General features: G+C 54.1%; 1 protein-coding gene across 13 annotated transcripts in view; it reads right to left on the bottom strand.

The window, feature by feature from the left end:
• L3MBTL3 (L3MBTL histone methyl-lysine binding protein 3) overlaps nt 1-16,554 on the bottom strand; it is a 98,470-nt gene extending 81,916 nt beyond the window's left edge. For 4 of the 13 annotated variants that reach the window (XM_064170131.1, XM_064170140.1, XM_064170139.1 and 1 more), the window contains exons 1-2: nt 14,505-14,588; nt 1,077-1,188 (exon numbers count right to left, since the gene is read on the bottom strand). In XM_064170131.1, the coding sequence (XP_064026201.1) occupies nt 1,077-1,178 (102 nt within the window). In that variant the 5' untranslated portion in view covers nt 1,179-1,188; nt 14,505-14,588. Of the gene's footprint in view, nt 1-1,076; nt 1,189-12,960; nt 13,048-13,915; nt 14,085-14,409; nt 14,482-14,504; nt 14,589-14,977; nt 15,077-15,186; nt 15,253-16,175; nt 16,194-16,519 lie in introns of those variants that run through there. The other 9 variants (XM_064170134.1, XM_064170132.1, XM_064170136.1 and 6 more) reach the window with 9 other exon arrangements.
• Between the last annotated feature and the right edge of the window lie 2,350 nt (nt 16,555-18,904).

Genomic DNA, 18,904 nt, shown 5'->3' with positions numbered 1-18,904 from the left:
CATTCCTCCTCCTCCTGCCATTCCCAGACCTTGTCAATAGTCCCTCCCCACCCCTCCTGCAGCCCCCTGCAGATCCTGTCAGGCCACTCCAAGGTCTCCTCCAAGCCTTCTCCTCTCCAGGCTGCACAGCCCCAACTCTCTCAGCCTGTGCTCACAGCAGAGCTGCTGCAGCCCTCCCAGCATCTTGGTGGCCTCCTCTGGACTGGCTCCAACACTTCCATGTCCTGCTTGTGCTGGGGGCTCCAGAGCTGCACACAGTGCTCCAGGTGGAGTCTGAGGAGAGCAGAGCCAAGGGCAGAATCCCCTCCCTTGCCCTGTGCCCACACTGCTCTTGCTGCAGCCCAGCACAGGGTTGTGTCTGCGCTGCAGTCACATTGCAAGCTCCTGTTGAGCTTTGCCTCACCCCAGACCCCCAGGGCCTGTTCCTCAGGGCTGCTCTCAGCCATTCCCCACCCAGCTTGGAACTGTGATTGTGATTGCACCCACCCAGGTGCAGGACCTCACACTTGGCCTTGCTGAATGTCATGAGGTTGGCCTGGGCACACCTAAGTTTATTTCAGTAAAGTGGCATCACCATTCCAGTATCATTCAGCTTTCTCCCTTACCCCCAGCTGAGCAGCTCTCACTTGATTCATTTCTCTAGGCACCCACACACAAAAGCCCAGCAAAAACAAACTATTTTTAGGAGAAAGAAGTAAGACTATGAGACAGTGAGAGGATAAAGATTCCCAGCAATCCAGCAGTGCAATGCTCTAAGTGGACTGCATTTGCACACTTCACTTCTGAGGTTTCTTTTGGGTTCTGTGTACTTGATTACCTCTGTCTACAGAGTGAGGCAGTGCTAATTTATGCCTTGCTACGGGGATGACAGCTGCCTGTGCCAGAGTCAGCAACTGAATCAAGAGACTCCACAGCTAAAAGCTAACAGGCTACAGTCTCTTAACTCAGAGCTGCAGGTTCATGTTTTATTCATAAAAGATACCTCCATACCAGCCTGTGAACTGCTTTCTTTTGTCATGGAACATTTTTATTTCACTTATTAAAAAAAAAACCCAAACAACAAAGTCAAATCTTACCTTCAGGTCACTTCCTGGCAAAGTCCCTATGCCATCCTTCCAGTCCATAGCACTAAAAACATCAAACTCTTGACCATTTCCACTAGAGGCAGGTTCACTCATGATGCATGTACTAAAAAGAAAGGTATTAAACATTAGTGAGGATCTCTCTGGCAATGCTGGTAGTGGTTGAAAGGTTATCTGTTAAAAGGAACTTCTTCACTGTAAGGGTTTTCAAACACTGGCACAGGCTGCCCAGGGAGGTGGCTGGATCCCCATGCCTGGTGGTGCTTCAGAGAGGCAGGGATGCGGTGCTGAGGGACTGGGTCATCACAGAAACACAGAATCATTTGGCTTGGAAGGGACCTTAAAGTTCATCCAGTCCCCCCCCCTGCCATAGGCAGGGACACCTCCCACTAGCACAGGCTGCTCAAGGACTCATCCAGCCTGGTCCTCAACATCTCCAGGGAGGTTGTGGAGCACAGAAGCACCCAATGCGATCTTTGATCGCATTGGGTGCTTCTGTGCTCCACAACCTCCCTGGGCAACCTGTGCCAGTGTCTCACCACCCTCACTGTGAAGAATTGCTTCCTCATCTCCAGTCTCAGGCTCCCCTCTCCCAGCTCAAAGCCACCATGCCTCATCCTGGCACTATGAATCTTTGTAACAAGTCCCTCTGCAGCCTTCCTGTAGTCCCCTTCATCTGCTGGGAGGCTGCTCCAAGGTTTCCCTGGAACCCATCATCCCATCTCTACAAGCCCTCCCCAGCACTCCTGGAGCCCTTTCAGGTACTAGAAGGCTGCTCTGAGCTCTCCCTGGAGCCTTCTCTTCTCCAGGCTGAACAGCCTCAGCTCTCTCAGCCTGTCTCCAGAGGGGCACATCTCTGTGGCCTCCTGTGGACCTGCTCCAGCAGCTCCATGTCCTCGTGCTGAAGGGACCCAGAACTGGAGGCAGGGCTGCAGGTGAGGTCTCAGCAGAGCAGAACAGAACAGAGGAGCAGAATCCTCTCTCTCATCCTGCTGCTCTCCCTGCTCTGGCTGCACCCAGGATATGGTCGGTATTCTGCATTTAGCACCAGTTGGTAGTTGGAGAATGGCTGGGCTGGAGGATCACAGAGCTCTTCTCCAACCAAAATGACTCAATGATTCCATGAGCAGTGGCCATGTCTTCAAATGCTCCCTGAGCACAGTGGCAGTGTGGGCAGCTGGTGACAATGCTGCTCACATACACTGAGCTAACAAAAGCCAGGAGAACCTTTTGGAAGCCCTCCCAAATGAGTCCTAGCAGTACACACTAGCAGTAACCAGGCTGTACTGGGGGAAGATGAACTTCCCAACTGCAAGTAAGGTGACATAGCTCAAGCCCACCAAGCAAGCCTGGGGTGTATACACTTAGCAGGGCTTGGGAGCACTGCTTTTCTGCAGTAGCAGAACACTTGCTGATGTGAATGCATCTCCCAGGCCTGAAATGAGCTTCAAAATTCATCTGAAATAGAATCACAGAATGCTCTAGGTTGGAAGGCACCTCCAAAGCTCATCCAGGCCAACCCCCCCGCATTCAGCAGGGACAGCCTCAGCTAGATCAGGTTGCCCAGGCCCTGTCCAGCCTCATCTTGAATATTTCCAGGGGTGGAGCCCCAACCACCTCCCTGGGCAACCTGTTGCAGTGTTCCACTGCCTTCATGGCAAAAAATTTGTTCCAAACATCCAATCTAAACCTGCTCTGCTCTAGTTTGAAGCCACTGCCCTGGTCCTGTCCCTGCAGGCCTTTGCAAACAGTCTCTCTGCAGCCTTCATGTAGCCCCTTCGGGCACCAGCAGGCAGCTCTAAGGTCTGCCTGAGGCCTTCTCTTCTCCAGGCTGCATGCCCCCAGCTCCCTCAGCCTGTCCTCACAGCAGAGCTGCTCCAACCCCTTGACCATCTCCATGGCCTCCTCAGGACCTTCTTGGAGCTCCCGTCAGGCACTGTAAGGCTGCTATTAGGTTTCCCCAGAGCCTTCTATTCTCCTTGCCTGCTTCAGTACACTCTGAACCTCACCTGTGAAATGCCTTTAGAGGCAGAGAAGCACAGACACGGGCAGAGAAAAGCCTCTGCTTTGCAAGGCTCTGCTTAACTGGATCCCTTTGTCTCAGAAGAGCAAAAGGAGAGGAGACACTATTTATCTTCAGAAACACTGCATCTGGACATCCTCTTCTGTGCTAAGAGCCTCCTCCCAATCCATTAGCAGAAGCAACAGGAGGACAGAACACTTGACACCAGGCCTTGGCTTTGGCCCACCACTTGTCACTGTCACAACGCCAGCACGGATGGCACTGAACTGCAAATGTCTGCAGCAGCCAGCTGTCATTCCACCAACTCCTTCCCTTCCACCTCTTACAAACCCAGCAATCTTTAAAGCTGTGGCCTGGCACCTACTTTACTATTTGTTCAATTTGGGATCTGACTCATTCATCTTCTCTCTGAAGAACTTCTCCACTATGCCTGGCAGCTGAAATGATGACAGCACCTCCAATGCTGGGTCCAGTTTTGAGGCCACTCACTACAGGAAAGCCAACGAGGGGCTGGAGTGTGTCCAGAGAAGGGCAATTAAGCTGGGGAAGGGTTTGGAGAACAGGGCTGGGGAGCAGCAGCTGAGGGAGCTGGGGGTATGCAGTGTACAGAAGAGGAGGCTGAGGGCAGAGATCATTGCTCTCTGCAGCTCCCTGAAAGGAGGCTGCAGTGAGGTGGATCTGGGCTCTGCTCCCTAGTCTCAGGTGACAAGGTGAGAGGAAATGGTCTGAAATTGTGCCAGGGGAAGGTTAGGTGGGAGATTAGGAAAATCTCTTTGCTTCAAGAGTGGTCAAGGACTGGCACAGGCTGACCAGGAAGGTGGTGGAGTCCCCATCCCTGGAGGTGTTCTAGAAACCTGTGGCCATGGCACTGTGGGGCACAGTTTAGTGGCCATGGTGGGGCTGGGTTGGTGGTTGGACTGGATAACCTTAGATGTCTCTTCCAATCCAACCAATCCCCTGATTCTAAGTGCAGCAAAATGAGCTGCCTTTGCTTTGTGAACCAAAAGCTCTCCTCTTTTCCAATTTACACTACCTGAACTTTTCCACCAACCCTTTCTAAGCCTCATACTCCTCCTGCAGGCTGCCACCTTTTGCCAGGAGTATTGATATTTGAAATTCAAGTAGGCAGAGTTTCCTCAGTGCTTCACTTTGCTTTCTGATCTCTGATTCCTAACCTGGCTGCCCCTCCCAGAGTCTGCAAATACCTACCAACTTCCACAACACAGCCTGAGTGGTATTTGCTCACTCACTGATAAGGGAAAAGGATGCAAACCAAGCAGAAGTAAACTCAAGCCATCAATGAATGTTTGAAGGCAACAATTATTAGCTAGTTAACAATACTGCAAGAAAAATTAATCAACTTCACTTTTTTTTTTAATCAGAAAACCTGTACCAGCCACTGCAATGTGACCACTACAGACAGACACTGCTCTGGGCTGGGGCCTGCAATGTGGACTCCTCTGTATTTCTTCTCAGTTTCCTCCTCCTTTACAAGTCTGAGACACATCTTACTCCACAAGTCCCACAGCCACTGCACAGGATCAACAAGGTGCCAGGAGCTGGACCTCAGACAGTAACCAGTGCTGAGGGTGAAAGCTTCTGCATTTCCTTTCATTTCACACAAGGAGCAGAAGACTTTTGGAGAGAACTCCGAGTACTTCACACGACAAGGCTGAAGTGAGAACCACCAAAAGATTCAACATCTTCTCCATCTCTAAGCTCAGTCATCTTCTGTGAGGAAGTATTGGAAACCACCCTGCCAGTGCCTGGGGTTTTCACTTTGAAAAGTGTCAATAAATCCCAAACAAATTCGGTGCCAGCTGAGAAGGTCCCCAAAGCTACAGACCTGAGCTTTCAAAATCACTCCCAGCCAAATGCCTGCACAGCAGCTCAGGGCAGTGCCTGCCAGACAGCTTGGACAACCTCTCCATCCCTGGAGACGTTCAAAGCCCACTTGCTCCTGTGTGACCTGCTCTAGGTGGTCCTGCTTTGGCAGGGGGGTTGAAGCCGATGACCTTCAGAAGTCCCTTCCAACTCCTACCACTGTGATTCTGTGATGTCAGCCTGCCACACCTCAGCAGACCAACTCCAGGCAGCTTCCACCAAGAGAGCCAATGGCATCCTGGGCTGCATCAGGAGCAGTGTGGCCAGTAGGACAACGGAGGTTATTCTGCCCCTGTACTCAGCACTGCTCAGGCCACACCTGGAGTGCTGTGTCCAGTTCTGGGCCCCTCAATTCAAGAGAGATGTTGAGGTGCTGGAACATGTCCAGAGAAGGGCAACAAAGCTGGGGAGGGGCCTGGAGCACAAATCCTATGAGGAGAGGTTGAGGGAGCTGGGCCTGTTTAGCCTGGAGAAGAGGAGGCTCAGGGGTGATCTTATTACTGTCTACAACTACCTGAAGGGGCATTGTAGCCAGGTGGGGGGTGGCCTCTTCTCCCAGGCAACCAGCAATAGAACAAGGGGACACAGTCTCAAGTTGTGCCAGGGCAGGTTCAGGCTGGATGTTAGGAAGAAGTTCTTCACAGAGAGAGTGATTGGCATTGGAATGGGCTGCCCAGGGAGGTGGTGGAGGCACCGTCCCTGGGGGTCTTCAAGAAAAGCCTGGATGAGGCACTTAGTGCCATGGTCTGGTTGACTGGATAGGGCTGGGGGCTAGGTTGGACTGGATGAGCTTGGAGCTCTCTTCCAACCTGGCTGATTCTATGAAACCCAAGCACAGCACCACAGCTTTCTCTCCAGAACACAAGACCCAAGGTGCCCAAGGAGCAAATGGGAAGTTGGCTCTACCCCGAAATTCATGCAAGTTTCAGGACACAAGGCGGCACGCTGCTTTAGGCACCCTGGTGTGACAAGCTCCCCGTGACCAGCCTGGCTAAGCAAACACAAAGCTGTCTTCTCTGTTAGTTGCTGTTTCCAAGTAACCTTCAATTACCACCCTATTTAGGGGACACTTCACTCAACCTCCCTGTGCTTTATTTATTCCACAAAGCATGTTCCAAAGGATTTGGGAGAAGACATGGCAGAAGATGGGAAGAGACTAGGAGAGGCTTTGGGGAAACTCCCTCCCAGCTGCTGCTCTCCTGTGGAGCATGGAGCAGCAACCACTGCACCAGCTGCTGCTGGCCCAGAAGTGCCAGACAGGTTGTGCAGCACAGACAGCTGTGAAATGGGGCAAAAGTGACATGGAACTGCTGCAGAGGGCCCAGAGGAGGTCAGGAAGATGATCAGAGGGCTGGAGAACCTCCCCTCTGGGGACAGCCTGGAAGAGTTGGGGCTGTTCAGGCTGAAGAAGAGAAGGCTCCAGGGAGACCTTACAGCAGCCTTCCAGTACCTGAAAGGGCTACTGGAGAAGCAGTTTTGTCTGGGAGTGCCATGATGAGGGACAATGGCTTGGAACTGAGAGAGGGGAGACTGAGAGTGGAGATGAGGAAGAAATTCCTTAGAGTGAAAATGGAACAGGTTGCCCAAGGAGGCTGTGGCTGCCCCCTGCCTGGAGGTGTTCAGGTCCAGGCTGGATGAGGCCTTAAGCAAGCTGGTGGGAGGTGTCCCTGCTCATGGCAGGAGGCTTGGAACTGGATGACCTTGAAGGTCCCTTCCAACCCAAACCATCCTATGAACTGTATGAGATCTTCCATCCCAGCATGCTGAGGCAGGATGTAAACTGAGACATTGAAAAGAGACAGCAAACCTCTGTGAGAGCAAAGTTCAGGACAGAGTTCTCTGAAGAAAACATTAAACTTTTAATTGATTGCACCTACCAAAGCTTCCTCAGGTAACAATCAGCACTAATGATACATTCTGTTGTTTGATAAGGTATGTTCATTACTGTTTTCCTTTCACAATCAGCTCAGTCTCAAAGCCACAGTCTGTATTCTCACTTCTTGCAGCATGCAGAAGTGTTCTTGGGGAGGATGAAAAGGTTACAGGGCAATGAAGACAGAAATTAATTTACCAAAAGGAATTACATTTAACAAAGTATCTGTTTCCAGCCTTGCTGAGGTGGAAGAGATGAAAGATGGAGCTGTATTCCTCTCCTAACGACAGCAAAGGAGAGAGATAGAGACCAATTAAACTGGCACAATAATGAGGTACCAAAAAAGGCCAAAACCATCACAAATCACAGAACAAAGCAGAGAAGAAATGTCTCATCTGCTTATTTTCACTTTCAGTTTCAAAGCACTGATGCCACCCTGTGAACCAGCCCAGCTCCTTCCAGCACGACTTCATCTGCCATCATCTGGCTTCCAGAAAAGCAGCCAAGCCTGGCTGAGAGATGTCCCTGCCCACGGCAGGGGGCTGGAGATGATGTCTGAGGCCCCTTCCAACCTGAGCCATTCTGTGATTCTATGAAATGTGGTAGAAATGCCAGGTAAAAGGACACATTAACCACAGCCCTGGCCCCAGGCCTGCCACTGAGTGCCAGCTGATGGCAAGGAAAGGACATAACAGTGAGAACTTGGAACATGCATCTTCCAAAACCAGAACCCTAGAACGGCTTAGCTTGGAAAGGATTTCAGAGATTATCCACTCCAAATGCTGCCATGGGCAGGGAGGCCTCTCAACTGGACTTGGTTGCTCAAGGCCTCATCCAATCTGGCCTTCAAGACCCTCAGGGAGGAGGCATCCACAACTTCCCTGGGCAGCCTGTTCCAGTGTCTCACCTCCCTCATACCAAACAACTTCTTCCTCAGCTCCAAACCATTCCCCCGTGGCCTGGCTCTAGCCACTCTCAGGGAAAGTCCTTCTGCAGCCTTCCTGCAGGATCCCTTCAGGTACTGGCAGCAGCTCTAAGGTGCCCCTGGAGCCTTCTCTTCTCCCAGCTGCATGCCCCCAGCTCCCTCAGCCTGTGCTCACGCAGAGATGCTCCAGCCCTTGGATCTATCCAACAGAGATTCCAGCTCTCTCTTCAGAGTCCTAAGCAGCAACATTTCTACAGGAGTGTGCTGCATGTCAATATTCCAGCATTAATTTTGGACTAGACATATGTAATAAATTCATTAAAACAAGCAAGAATGTAAAATAAGATTAGGCAGGAAAACTTCCACTTGTACCAACTGGCTCAACAATAAATGAGCAGCTCGCAGAGCAGATACTTAATGAGAGGAGCAGCACTAAAAATGAGATCATTTCAGCTGGTAAAGACTCTCTAAAGATGTAAAGTAAAGAAGTGGGAGAGAATATGCCAATTAAACTTACATAGTTTGGGAAGTAATTACAGGGTTACGTGCTGGATGCAGCAGAGAGTACTGGGGGCTCTTGCTTGCAAATGGCTACCTGAGACCTACCCAGGGCTCGAACCCCTAAGACGCCACCAGTGCAATGCCTGGCGTCAGCCAGCGGGGCCAGCTCAGCGCCCGGACACTGGGCAGCAGGGAGCAGGTTCCAGCAGCGCCGCCACCAGTCAGCGCTGCCAGATGGGCTGAGCCTGCCGGTGACAGTTACCTCTGCTTTTTATGCACCCCTCTGCGTGTCTGATTTACTGTAGAGGCTTTCTGTCATCAGCACAACAGCAGATCCGCCCTGGGCTTGTCCTCTCCCCGACCAACAGCTCTCGCCCAGAGGCAAAACTGGGCACGTGGAGCTGGAAGTCTCAGCAAGTGGCACCAAGGCTGAGCTCCAACTGTGATGCACTCGACCTGCTCAGACTGGCTCTTAGAAGTCTCTTCCAATCAAAACGATTCTATGGTTCCATGACCTTCCCTTATCCAAACTCACAGGAGTTTGGTACAGATAAAGGAGGTGAAGACCTGAGCCACAGCCAAGAACTCCTAGAGGCAACCCACAAAGGAGCAGTGACCCAGCGAGCCTGGATGCAGAGCCTGCAACACCAATCCTGTGAGCCTTGTGTGACTCTCCAAGGCTCCTTTAGGAGGACCAGCACCGTGGGTACCAGTGCCTGAGTCTCTCCAACTGTATGCACTTTGCTCACAGTCCATCCACGGCACCCACATGGATGACAGCCAACGTCAGGCTCCCTGCAGCTCGCCCTGCTAGGCAGCTTCGCTGCACAGCAGTCATCTCCCCTTCAGCTGCAATGCTTCTCGAGGTTGCTCCTCGGAGCAGTGAGATCTTCCACCAACGAGAGATCAACAGATGAGCCATTCAAGCTTTTTGCTGGCCAGCACAGCAGGTGACCCTCCCCTTGAGCCTCTGAAGGCTTGAGATTCCTTACATAACGCTAAGAGATCCTCCTTTTCCCACAGCAGTGAGACCCCTTACCTGCAAGAGAAGTGACTGACAGCATGCTGAATCCATACTAATGAAATCCAGGTGTCCAAAGACCACTGACCAAGTCTGGGACTAAGATGGGATCTAGCCACACCTAAGCTTCATCAGAGGCTCAGAAAGCAAGGGAGTCTGCTCTGAACCTCGTGACTCAACAACAGGGTGTCTCTTAGCCTTCTACACCTCCACTCTGTGTAAATCATTCAAAATCAATGCTAACTGGATCACAGAATCGCAGAATCATTAAGGCTGGAGAAGACCTTTAAGATCATGGAGTCCAGCCATAACCCAACTGCCATGACCACTAAACTGTATCCTGAAGCCCCACATCTACAGCTTCTTGAACACCTCCAGGGATGGGGACTCCACCACCACCCTGGGCAGCCTGTGCCAATCCCTGAACACTCCTGCAGCAAAGAGATTTTTTCTAAGCTCCAAATTAAACCTCTCCTGGCACAGCTTAAGCCCTTTACCTCTTGTCCTATTGCTGGTTACTTGGGAGAAGAGACCAACACCAGCCTCACTGCAGCCTTTCAGGGAGCTGTAGAGAGCAATGAGTTCTTCCCTCAGCCTTCTTCAGACTAAACAACCTGTTCCCTCACCTGCTCCTCTTATGCCATGCCCTCCAAAGCCCTCGCCAGCCTCGCTGCTCTTCTCTAGACACACTCCTCAGTGTCTTTCCTGTCCTGTGATGCCCAGAACTCAACCCAGCACTCAAGCTGTGGCCTCCCCAGGGCTGAGTAGAGGGGCACCATCATCTCCCTTTCTATGCAATAAGCCACAGCGTGCACTTTGCCAAACCACACTTCTACAAAGTCACACTGAAACCACTTTTGCCATCACCTTGGATGGAGGTACTTTAAGCTATCTACACCACACAAAGGGACAAACACAGGTGCCAAGGGAGGTGATATCCTTATGGAGCCAAGCCATGGTCCCTCGTGCTCCCAGGGTTCAGAAACAAAATCAACAGGTGAGGCTTTTTGTCCTAGTACTGTAGATGGTTATTCTGGACATCTCCAAGGAAGGAGGAGGTTGCTTGCTGTAGCACCCATTTTCCCTACATGATAAACCAAGAAAACAAGGTGGATCAGAAGCAGACAACTCAGCCTACCAGAGCTGCAAATACACTAACTTCTGGACACCACAAGACAAGCTGATGCTCAGTTCCAGCTTTATTAATGTGTAGGAACATCAACACTAGCAAGGCTGACCTGTTGGTACCCCAGGAAGCAGAATCACCTCTCAGAGCATCAGCTCCCTCTATTTCAGACAGCCCTTGGATTAAGCCAGCCTTGTAACAACAGCAAAAGCCAAGCTGGGGTGAGCCCTCTTCTCCTTGCCATCTCCTCTTCCAGCTGGTTGAGCCCCACACTTGTACCTGTCTCTCCCTTCATCTTTCTGTACCTGGTTCTTCACTGAATGAAAAGCAATCACAACAGGAATGGGGCAGGAAATGGTAAAATGTTTTGAGGCTATCCACCATACTTTGGTATCTGCTTTGTGCTCTACCTGCTTAATGCTTCTATTACTTTAATGTTTCATTCTGCAGATGACACATTTCCTTCAACATCTCATTTTTGGTTGTTTAGAAACCACTTTACTAGCTCTGCCACGTTTCCCTTCTGTGTTGAAGAGCTGTTTGAGTAAATGTCACTGTTTTGCCTGCTGCTTGTGAAGTTTATTGCAGCAAGTTCCTTTAAAGATTATACAGCTTATATATGTATTCACCAAGGGACCAGAGCTTCAAAGCCTGTGCCATTCTTCACACTTGTGACAGGAAACGGAGCACGTTTCCTATTGATGGTCACAAAATCACAGAACGTGTCAGACTGGAAGGGACCCACAAAGGTCAACTTGTCCAACCCCCAACGCAGTCAGCAGGGACATCTCCAACTAGACCATGTGGCTGAGGGCCCTGTCAAGTTTGACCCTGAATGTCTCCAGGGATGGGGCTTCCACCACTTCTCCAGGCAACCTTTTCTAGTATTTCACCATCCCCATTATGAAGAACTTCCTCCTGATGTCCAGCCTAAATCTGCCCTACTCCAGTTCCAAACCACTGCCCTCATCCTATCCCCACAGGCTCTTCTGAACAGTCCCTCCCCAGCCTTCCTGTAGGTCCCTTTTGGATGCTGGAAAGCTGCTCTAAGGTCTCCCCAGAGCCTTCTGTTCTCCAGGATGGACAGGCTAACTCTGAGCCTTTCCTCCAGAGGGACTCCAGCCCTCTATCATCTTTGTGGCCTTCCTCTGGACCCACTCAGGCAGGTTCACATACTTCCTGTGTCAGGGGTTCTAGAGCTAGAGCAGTACTGCAGGTGAGGTACCACCGGAGCAGAGCAGAGGGGCAGAGCCACTTCTCTTGACCTGCAAGCAGGTCCCTTTAGCATTATTTATTTCTTTAGTCTGATGTCCTTTCAGCATTATATCCTCTATTTTATCTGTTGAAACTCCTCTGCCTGCTAGGTTCTCCGGGGTGTGTTTGCTCCTGATATCCAGTACCTCGGTTAAAACCCTTTTCATCACAGGCAGAATCTGGACACAGCTGCACCACAAAATGCCGTGAAGCCTGAGTCTGCTCCAGCACCACAGCAGCGTCCCTCTGTCCTCACTGGGTCCAGTCTCCCTCAGCACAAGGATCTGTGCACACAAGGATTGCCTCAGCGTTGTTAGGAACTGGGCAGCACAGTCCCACACAGCCTTCGTCTACCGCTTCATTTGCTGATTTCCACGCAGCACTGTAGTAACAGCAGCTAACCACTATCAAAGCAATCCCAGCACCTCCTGAAACTTAACACTGACAACTTTCATCTTGTTTATAAAGAACCTGTAACTCACACCAGCAAAACACTCCCTCTGCGAGCTTTCGCGTCTGCAGTCCTGTTAACTTGCTTGGATTGTGAGACTTGAGTACAACTCTGAAATCCTGTGCCTTCATTTCTCACTCTTAGAAGCAGGCACAGAAAGTTACAGCAAAGCTCTGCCTTTGCTTATCTGTGCCTCCTTCCTTCTCTTGTGCAGCCACCTCCTGGAGAAGAACTGGGCCGCACCAAATCACACCAGGTAGCATCTGACCTAGTTCAAATTGTGACTTCTTACCCCAAAATAATGCAATATACATCTGGATACTCCTTTTTTTTTCCTCACTCAGATCCTCTGCTGGCTCTTAGCAGCCTTCATGTTCTTCATTCATTCACTTTTCTAGCTTCTAAATACTGGACACTTCCAGACTTGCCCTTCTCTCCAACTCATAAAGAGCTTCTACCTGCCTTTGAGGTGAGTAGTTCTACCACTGGGGCACTAGTAAGCTACACACAGGCTACTGTGCTCTTCAGTAAGCACCATGCTAGGGCATGGGGCTCATGACTCACAGTCCCTCACCAGCAGTACTGAAAAACTCAGTAAATACTACCACTGACAACAAGTGAGAACAGGTGGTGCCCTACAAAACTGAACAAGTCGGAGGCAAAGGACTCCTCACATAATCCCTTTAAGTGATTAGAACTTCCATAAGCAACACACTGGTAAAGCTCATGAAACCAAAGGTGAAGCAGATCATCACAACACAGCCAGAGCTCATTTCAATCACCCAGCTGACACAGACACCCAAGATGATGCTTCAGCCACCTTCATCACAGCAGTACTTCATGAGAAGACCAACTGGACCACTGAGTACCACCAGAAGTACTTGGCTTCAGCAGTGCTTCACTGCCTTCAGCTGCTGGTTCAGGGAGCTTCTCCTACAGAAGTTAATCAGATCAACTTCTTGGAACACCACAACTTCATCAGGTTTCCTGAACAGCTTCTATATCTTGGTGGAGAGCACAGTTACACTCCTGAACACAGACTAGCTCCTAAACAAGGCACACTGAAGTCTTTGTAACTCCAGTTTTACTCACGCTCCCCACCTGCCTTATAGCACCCTTGGCTGAGCACCCACTGCCGAACAGAATCCAGCAGAAAGAAAGGTAAAACAGCACCCGACTATGTGAGAGAAGTCAACAATAACACAGAACAACGTGCAACAAATAACTGGAACGGGCTGCCCAGAGAAGCTGTGGATGCCTCAGCCCTGGAAGCATTTTAAGTCTAGACTGTATGAGGCTTTGAGCAGCCTGGGCTAGCGGGACTCTCCTTAAGGTCCCTTCCAACCCAAACCATACTGTGACTCTCTGAAGTCAGCCTCCCCTTTCCTGTCAGCCTCACACACACCGCGCCAGCAAGTACAAAACACACGGAGGAGGCCGAGCTGCTCCCCACCCGCGGCTGCCGCTGCACCCCCAGGCCCCCTGCCCTGAAGCGCTGCTCGCTAGGCTCAGCCCACGCTCCCGAGTGGGACAAGTGACACGGCCACGGGGCACGACTCCGTCGCTCCCCACGCAGGCCTTGGGCCCGCGGCGCGGCGGTTGCGAACCGGCGGGGCCCGGTCCCGGCCGCCCCAGCGCCGGCCCTCCTGTCCCGGCCCTCCCCTCCCACCCTCCGGCCCAGCGCGGCGCGGCGGAGCGGGGCTGCAGCCGGAACGCGGCGGCGAGGCCCGGCGGGCGCGGCCGCTGCTCCCCGGCGCCGGCAGCCCGCGGCCTACCAGCAGAGGTCCCTCCTTGGCCAGTTTTGCGGCGTGTTTTTGCTGCACTTGAAACTTTCTGCAGGAAACCCGGGCTCGGGTCCGCGTCTGCCCCAGCCGCGGGCAGAACCACCCGGACAAAAGCGCCCGCCCGCCCGGCCCGGCCGGCTCCTCCGAGGGGAGCTCCTAGGGAAAGCGGTCCTGAGCTCGGTCCGCTTCTCTCCTCAATTTGCCTTTTTTTCTCTTTTTTCCCTCTGACCGTGTCCCGTCCCCCCCCCGCCACCGCCCCGGGCAGCTAATTAGCAGGGGGGCAGCGGGTCCCCGTGCCCCAGGCTGGGGGCGGCGGCGGGGGCGAGCGCGGTGCGGCGGGGGTGGGAGAGGAACTGGGTGTTAAGCGTTCCTGAGGAAGTTGCACAACGAGAGGGACTCCGCTTGTTTACCGGGTCCTCTGCCTTCGTCTGCCCTCCCATCTCCCACCCCCCACCAGGAACCCCCCTCCCCCCCGCTCCCTCTACCTTCACCCCTGGAGGCCGGGATCCGGGAAGCGGAGCCTCGCTGCTGAGTGGGAAGAAAAAAATAAAATCTAAAAAGAAGAAAAAAAAATTTTTACCTTCTCCTCCCTCCTCCCCTCCCCCAGCGCGGAGGAGGAGGAGGAGGAGGGGGTCGAGCTCTTTTTTTCCCTAAGGGAGCGCTGGGGTTCGCTCCCCGGCCGCTGGCAGCCGCTCTCCGGGCATCGCTGGGCGGAGCGGCCGCCCCTTGCCGCGGGAGGGGCTGCTGTCCCCACCGCCCCGCAGGGCTCCCGGCCCCGCGGCCGCAACTTTTTCTCTCACGCTCTGGTGTGCGCCCGCTCCGACGGGGAGGGGGGAGGAGAAAAAACAACCCACGGCGCCCGGGAGCGGGCCCAGCCGCCGTGCCCTGCCAAGGCCCGGGCGCAGCTGCCTAGGCGGCCTCTGCCCCCAGCCCCGGCTCGGCGGGAGCGCCTTCCCGTCGTCCGCCGCTTTCCTTCCCCCTTCCCTCCCCCCACCCCGCCTCAAAAAAATATCACCCGGCCCTCCCCCCTGCCGAGAAGGCAGCGGCTCGCACCCGTTAGGAGAACAAGTGTGCCGATATCCTGTTGTGATATGCACTGGCTGCCGAGCCCGGCAGGCAGCGCCGGGCGTGTGCGCGGGGGCCGCTCCCCCACCCCGGGCGCACTTCAGCGAGAGCGCGCAACTTCAGCGAGCCGCCGCGGCCGCGGCCCTGTGCCCCGCCGCCTCCCCACCCACCGCCCCCAAACGCGCTCGCTCACTCACAGGCGCCGCCGGCACCCCGCTGCCAGCCGCCGGCAGCCCCACGAGGCCGGTCCGCGGAGCCAGCGGCGGTGACAGGCGGCGGCGGGCGCCGCAGGCAGCCCGGGGCGGGCAGGGGCCGTTCCCCGCCGCCTCACATGTCTGCCGCAGCGAGCGCGGCGCACGCACCGCACACAGGAACTGAGCACTCCGGCAACACTTTTCGGTTTTTTTTTTTTTTTTTGCCTTTTTTTCCGCCTCTTAGGAAAAAAAGAGGCTGGGAGGTTTTTTCCTCTCGGTATGTGCCTGTGTGCGCAAACTTTCCCCAAAATGGCGGAAATGGGGAGACGATGGTGTTTTAAACACCTCTCGCACACGATCGCACAAAGTGCGGGAGCGACGGAGCAGACAAACTCCGCTGAGCGCTGCCAAGGCCTCGGCACGCCGGGACCCACGGGCACATTCAACCGGTACATCCCGGCGGCCGCCACCTCTCGCCGCTTCCGACCGAAGAGCCCTGGGCTCGTTCACACCCCTCTCGGCCGCGCATCGCCCTCCTGCCTGCCCGCACTTCTCCCCGTCCTTCAGCCGGTGCGAACAAAGAGCCGGGGAGTGGGGGGGCTCGGCTCGCTCCCCGCCCGGCGCTCACACGCGCAGCCAGGCACCCCCCGCCGCTGCACCCGCATCACATTGTTCCCAGCGGCGCGGCGGTGCCCCGTAAGTGTCATTAAATGGAGCCAACTGACACGCTCATTGGTGGGGCAAGTCTGCAAAATGTCTCGCTCGTCCCCTTTCCCTGCCCCCTCCCTTCGGAACCCATTCCCCCCCCCCAAAAAAAAAAAATAAAAGGCCCCCCCGCCCCCCGTTCCGGCAGCTCCCTCCCCCGTCTCTCTCCATCTCCGCGCACACACCGCCGTGCGTGCCTGCCCGCGTAGGTACAGACAGCTAGCGCAGCACACACCGACATGTACTCCCTGCGTGTGTTTGGGAAGAGAAAAATAAATAGCAGGCACCTCTCTCTTTCTTTTGTTCCTCTTTCACACTCGCACACTTATGATCTATGCGATCCCCGGGGCCTCAGCTGCTCCCCAGCCACTTGCGAGTCACTTGCCCACTTTCCCCGGCATTAACTTCCATCCTTGCTGCTGGAGGTGCTGGGGGAGCAGCCCCCCCGCCCCTCCCCTTCCCCAGCTACGTTTCGTAAGGGAGGCAGAGGAGGTGCGTCTCTGCCTTCATCTCCCGCGCTCTCCCGAACTTTCATCCTCACCTCGGGGCAAAATCAAACCCCATCACCGGCCTCTGCCACTGCAGCTGCCTAAACGGCTTGCGGATTAGATCGGAACCCGCCGCTCCTTACCCCCCCAAATTTCTCTTTTCTCCGTCTCTCGAGGAGTCCTGACAAATATGGTCCAAGGCTGCGGGCACAAGTGAGCATGCGCCCGCCGAGCCGGGGCTGGGGAAAGGGGAAACCGCCGCCGCCGCCGCGGCTCCTCTTCCTCCCTCTCGCCGCGCTGCCGCTGCGCCCCGGACACCGGCCAGCGGCTGGCGGCCGCGATCGTCGCCGCCCCGCCGCAGATGCAGCCGCCAGCCAGGGCCCCGCCGCGGGGTGCGCGGCTCCTTCCCCCCGCGATCCGCCGCCGACGCTGGCGGAATAATGACGAGACTTGTGCCGCGGCCGCGCCGTGCTGGGCGCTCGCAAAAACGGTGCCCCCCGCTTCTGGGGCTGGGAAGAGGCCGCGGAGACCCTCCCCGCCGCTCCTGGCCCCCGTCCTCGGCACAAAGCGGGGCTGGGGCAGCTGCGCACCGGGAAGGGAAGTGGGGACCCAGCGGGAGAGGGGCAGCTCGCTGCGGCCCCACCGAGGGCTCCTCCGGGCTCCCTCTGCCCTCCAGAGCCTGGGGTTCGCCCCACAGACGGGCGCCCTGCGGTAGCCTCGTGTCGTTAGACCTGGCCAGCGCGCAGGTTGCCAGTGGTGTCACATGTGCCACCTGCCTGCCTTCTCGCCGTCCTCAGTTCCCCGAGAGACTCCTGCCTTCAGCCGCTGTTTGCTCTCGCTTGCTGCTTTCCAGAACACAGGGAAGACGGAGGGCCTGTGTTACTCCGTGGGGTTGGCCGGGGTGGGCTTCCTCCACCGATGAGAGGGAAGGTGAAGCAAAATAGATCTAAAAAGGGAGGATGGAGCATTGCCATCAGTGGTATATAGCTCATGCTTCTAAAAATATGTGTGTCTGTACAGTAACAAGTGACAGGACGAGAGGAAATGGCCTCAAGTTGCACCAGGAGAGGTTTAGGTTGCACATTAGAAGAAACTTCTGCCCTGAAAAGACTCTCAAAGACTGGAGCAGGCTGCCCAGGGAGGTGGTTGGATGCCTGTCCCTGGGGGTGTAGGAGGCAGAGATGTGATGCTGAGGGACATGGTTTAGAGTTAAAGAATGGTTGGGCTGGATGATCCGAAAGGGCTTTTCCAACCAGAAGCATTCTCTGAGCCAGTTATGTGTCTATATAGTTTCAGGCAAGGTGTGGAACATTACTGGGCATAATTATTCTGAACATTCTTCTCAGACCACAGAATGTCTCTCTAAGCTGACTCTGTCCTTTGAAGACAAAACCTGGGAAAGTGAAATCTGTAGTTCTAGTAGTTTGGGACGTTGTTATCCTTCTCTTCAAAAGACTCTCAAAGCTCACCTTACCCTGTTGTTAATCACAGTAGTGAGCAGCAGCCACATTTCCTCTGGATTTTATACATGCTCCCTGCAACAACTTTGGCCCAATTTACTGTAGTAGAAAAACTACTAATAGTGACAAGTGTCCAGGAATGAGCATCAGCATGGAGAGTCAACAAAGAGATGGCAAAAATGCTTTCCTACAAAATCAGGGCAACTAATAAGATAGTTCCTACAAGACCAAACCCAACTTTGTTTTTTTTTGCTTATGGGTATGTCACTGGCACAGGCTGCCCAGAGAGGTTGTGGAGTCTCCTTCCCTGATGACTTTCCAGCCCTGGATGTGTTCTTGCGTGACCTGCACTAGATTCTGCTCTGGCAGGGGGGTTGGAATGTCCATCAAGAGTGGTCAGGGACTGGCACAGGCTGCTCCCGGAGGTGGTGGAGTCCCCATCCCTGGAGGTGTTGAAGAAACCTGTGGCCGTGGCACTTTAGGATGTGGTTTGATGGCTGTGGTGGGGTTGGGCTGATGGTTGGACTGAATGACCTTAGAAGTGCAATGAAGTTGTTGAGGGGCCTGGAGCACAGCCCTGTGAGGAGAGAGGCTGAGGGAGCTGGGGAGGTGTAGCCTGGAGAAGAGGAGGCTCAGGGCAGAGCTCATTGATGTCTGCAGCTCCCTGAAGGGAGGCTGTAGCCAGCTGGGCTTGGGCTCTGCTCTCAGGCAACCAGCAACAGAACAAGGGGACACAGTCTCAAGCTGTGCCGGGGCAGGTTGAGGCTGGATGTGAGGAGGAAGTTGTTGTCAGAGAGAGTGATTGGCATTGGAATGGGCTGCCCAGGGAGGTGGCTGGAGGTGTTGCAGCCAAGCCTGGCTGGGGCACTTAGTGCCATGGTCTGGTTGCTTGTCCAGGGCTGGGTGCTAGGTTGGGCTGGCTGAGCTTGGAGGTCTTTTCCAGCCTGCTTAATTCATGGATTCTGTGGTCTCCAGAGGTCCCTTCCAACCCCTAACATCCTGTGATCCTATATCACAGTGGTATCCCCATAGCAGAGTCAGCATTGCACTGGACACTGGCAGAAGATT

This window comes from Pogoniulus pusillus, chromosome 33 (genome assembly GCF_015220805.1).
Source record: "Pogoniulus pusillus isolate bPogPus1 chromosome 33, bPogPus1.pri, whole genome shotgun sequence".
NCBI classification, from domain to species: Eukaryota; Metazoa; Chordata; class Aves; order Piciformes; family Lybiidae; genus Pogoniulus; species Pogoniulus pusillus.
Note: the sequence above shows the minus strand (reverse complement) of the source record. Positions and strands in the feature narration are given on the sequence as shown.